General features: G+C 37.5%; 1 protein-coding gene across 1 annotated transcript; it reads left to right on the forward strand.

Annotated features, from left to right (window-relative positions):
• The first annotated feature begins 3,250 nt into the window (after positions 1–3,250).
• On the forward strand, positions 3,251–3,952 carry LOC134825434 (pentraxin-related protein PTX3-like). The gene has a single exon (XM_063837610.1). The coding sequence runs from the start codon at positions 3,251–3,253 to the stop codon at positions 3,950–3,952; it is 702 nt and encodes a 233-aa protein (XP_063693680.1).
• The last annotated feature ends 447 nt before the right edge of the window (positions 3,953–4,399 follow it).

Here is a 4,399-nt window from a genome sequence, read left to right on the forward strand (position 1 = left end):
TCACGAGAGTAGTTGCTAGATTTGCCACTATACGTGTTTTAACAACCGCAAGAAAGTTGTCGATTCTCTGGCCAGTAGGTACAACTACATGAAAATTGAACATCACTGTACCAGCGCTATCTCGTACCAATTCATTGTGTTTTTACTTTCACTAACACTGTAGCAATAAAAATGTTATGTGTTATTGAATAACACATAAGTTTCTTCGCGTCTTTTTATCGCAACAACGAGCGCAAAGTGGCCTGGCTCAAGCATTAAACAAGGGGACTGTAAAAAATATTTATTTTCAAAATTTTTCGTTTTAGTAAATTATATTAATATTATAAATCTAAATCCTATGGTATTGTTATTATCTTAACAGTTACTGTTGTAACTTAAGATTTTAAATTTGTATTCCTTGTATTCCAGATTCCTTGTATTCCTTGTATTCATTGTATTCCTTGTATTCCTTGTATTCATTGTATTCCTTGTATTCCTTGTATTCCTTGTATTCCTTGTATTCCTAGCTGTAGGACTATTGAGTGGAGGACTGTTGAGCGTAGGACAGTAGGTCGGTGAAGGTCGGAAGTAGGACTGTAGAGCGGTGTCAAATCGCCAGGGTAGGACTCTAGAGCGGCCGCCCTTATAGATCTCACAACATGAGGACTTTAGAGCGGTACGATCCTAAAATGAGGACTGTAGAGCGGTGGACTGTTGAGTGGTTGACTGTAGGCCGGTGAAGGTCGGTGAAGGTCGGTGAAGGTCGGTGAAGGTCGGAAGTAGGACTGCAGAGCGGCCCTCCCTTATAGATCCCATAATATGAGGACTCTAGAGCGGTACCCTCCTATAACATGAGGACTCTATAGCGGTTGAAAATTTGAAGATTGAACACTCAACGAAGCTTGAGTCTTCTAAATCCTTAAAAATAACGCAATCTATTTATTTCAATATCAAAACAGTTTTTCAGTGGAACAAATTTTCAGTTAAGCCTCATAGAGACGCTGACGAGCTTGCTAAATCACTTTACACTCGATCTTTGAGATTTTTCTAAAAGGGCCCCGACAGTTGAAACAAACTCGAATCGATGTATTTTTTGGACGCTGATTCCGAATCACCCCCATGCCCCCTCTTGAGATGAGATTAGAGGGTTAGGGTTTCGAATAGTCGTTCAGGGCCAGCTAGAGAACGGGTTAAAAAAGTCACAAAAAGACAGTTGAGTGAAGAGTGATTACTCATCATCCTCATAGAGAACATTCTTTAACTGTATTGTGACTTGTTTTATAACCTAATATTAACAGCAGAAATAGATTTCTACAGGTTGCATATCTTAAATTTATATGTTACTCTCTCATCTTTGTCTTCTCTGAAAATTTTCTAGATTTTTTAGACCACCTGTGTTCCCGTAGCTATATAACGTTAATCCTCCAATAGACGCTATATTTCTGGGGAGCTTTATCAGGAATTGTTGTAGGTCACTTCAAATTTTGCGCGGTGTTTTGGTTCATGTAAATATAAATGTGTCATGTCTTATGATTTTTATATCGTGTGCCAACTTTATTGACTGTTATTTTGTCTCATCCTAATTAATATTTGTTTCTAACATTCAAAATTTTGATGCTTATTCAAATCAGCACTATCAAGCCCTTGATTTGATATAAGATTCCTTAACAGCACATCGCATGGTGTAATCTTATTTGCTTCCAGAATATAAATGCAAATAAAATCCGTTTTCAACGATTTAATGGCTTTTTCTCAGCTGATATCATAATGGAATTTGTTTTTAACGTAGCTTAACTTGAGCACAGGTTGAGTCATTGGGCTTTCAACTTTAACTAAAATAACAATATTACATTAAGGATCCTGTTTAAACAACTAATACGCTATATTCCTGAATTCAAATAAAATGTAACCTATTTTAAACCTGTGTAACTGTCGTTAACCACTAAACATACTGGTTACTTTGGATGTAATTAATTATCACATGACTGTCGTCGCGCGCAGCATGAGCAAAACAGACGTCTCATTCGAAAGGGAGAGGTCCGTATTACGAAGGATTAGCTTGCTGTCCTAACCGTTGTAACATTTCATATACCTTAGTTCCCAAAAATTTGTGTGCCATTATATTGAGCACAATTTATTTGAGCCCGAAAAATTTGGGCAGAAAATTTAAACTCATTTGGGCGACCGAAAATTTGGGCACAAATTCTTCGAAAAATGAACGATTTTCCACTAAAATTTCAGTTAGATATTTGCCTTAGTTCATTATTATTTCTTATTATTCCAGTCATTTTGCTTTCAATTTTAAGCATGTAGGTGGTAGTCTGAGTTGTTTCACATTATGAAATTTACGATCTGCCCAGTAACTACTAAAAAATACAGTGATGATGGCACAGTACAAAATGATAGATATACAATAGTGATATTTAGTCTCTCAATCAGATAGTTTAGTCTACTTAAACTCAGCATATCTTATCATACCCCTTTCACATACAATTATCATTATAACGCCTCACCAGATGGTCGAAAGGTTTGGAAGAAAATTAGAAGGTTTACATCATGATCTATCAAACTAAGCGGCACATACGCTTAGCTTTGGGGGAAACAAAGGTGTACATAATTATGTGTAGCGAACTACTGTAAACCCGGACCAAAGGTCAAGTCTAATTTTAATTAACCAGACATATGCACCATCACATTCTTTGAACTGCAGTTACGTGGAATGCTTGTTGCTTAGAAAACTAAAATTTCAAATATTATTTTTCTTCATTATGGATATATGAAGAAAAAGCCATCTTTCTATAGATTTCAGGGCCACAGGCCAAATGCCAAAAGTTTGGTAAGCAAAAAATTTAGCAGACGGAAAAGATTTATGCAATTAATTTGGTCTGCAAAAAATTTGGGCGAGAGGCCCGCTCAAATTTTTTGTCGCCCAAATTTTTGGGAATTAGGGTATCTAAACCCCCTTCTTTACATTTCATATCCGGATTCAGGTTGCTAATATTCCGTGATAATAACCGTCAATAATCGGGCCGAATCCGGATTCATTTGGATATCAAGTGGAGATTTAAACTGTTAAACAGGTTTTTTACATTTGGGCGTGTCTTTACACAAATATTTAATGATAATTTACAATTAAATAGATTTTTTAATGTAACTTATCACTTTCATTTTTACCAGAACTATATGTTGACAACCTCATTAAACAAGGTTACGATGTGAAGTAACTCGTGCAGTTTGATACCCGCAAAACAACTGAGGTTCAAAATTAATCATGTTCCGGCACCTTTTACCAATCCTACTATTCGGATTCCACTACCTACAAATAGCCCAGCCCACTGTAGCAGCTCAATCACTCCAATTCGGCACCACAGCCAGTGATTACGTTAGATTCTACCCTGATATGAGTAATGTTAAACACGCTCTGACTGTATGCTCATGGGTTAAAAAACAGCAGACTGGGACAGCCAGATCCTGGATAACCTACACAACAAGTACTCATGGATACGAAATCCTCATCTCTGACGCTGGAGGCTATAACTACATTCACACCAGGGGTTTCAGTGTGTCTGTTTCAGTGCCGCTCAACACATGGACCCACCAATGCCAGAGCTGGTCCACAAGCTCTGAAACACTAAAGGTATACTACAACGGAAATCTGGTAGGGTCATACAGAGTTGACAATACTTCTCCATTAGAAGAGGGGGGCTACATTCTCCTGGGTCATGATAGTGGTAGCCCAAGTGAACATGAAATATTCGGAGGACAGCTGATGAAGTTGAATATATTTGGAAAGGAACTAAGCGGGACAGAAGTTGCAGAGATGTATCGGGGTGGCAGATGTTCTGAAGTGGAAAAGAAGTTCGATAATGTCCGGTTCATTACCTGGGGAAGTATTCTCAGTCAGCCCAGAACTGGTAACGTGAGAAAAGTCAACTTTAATTCTGCGTGTCAACCAGTTGCAGGTAAAAAATAAAGGTTATTTCTGGGTGTCCGCCAGGTGAGTTATCAATTGATTGTTTGAATTATTTTATACCGGTCATCTAATTTCTTGGTAGATAAAAAATTGTATGAACTTTAGATAAACTCGCGTGCATACTGAACATCCATCACTTGATCACATGCAATAGAGCCTTTTTAGGACACCATACATTGTATATTTATGGGTTAAAATCAATTTAATTAACACTTCGATAAAGACTGAAAATCGTTCACTAAACAAATCCAAACATCATCCATTATTAACACTAGAGCAACCTTTAATCGAATCGTTTTGACAACCTTATTTCAGACGTTGAATCAGTTAACACAGAAGTGAAAAAAGGCTCTTACGCAACGATTTCGTGTATCATCACTGGCATAACAGAGACAGCAACAGTGACCTGGCAAACAAGTACAGGACCAGTTTCAGGCGATAAGCTCG

Source organism: Bolinopsis microptera, chromosome 13 (assembly GCF_026151205.1).
Source record: "Bolinopsis microptera isolate Bmic1 chromosome 13, MBARI_Bmic_1.0, whole genome shotgun sequence".
NCBI classification, from domain to species: domain Eukaryota; kingdom Metazoa; phylum Ctenophora; class Tentaculata; order Lobata; family Bolinopsidae; genus Bolinopsis; species Bolinopsis microptera.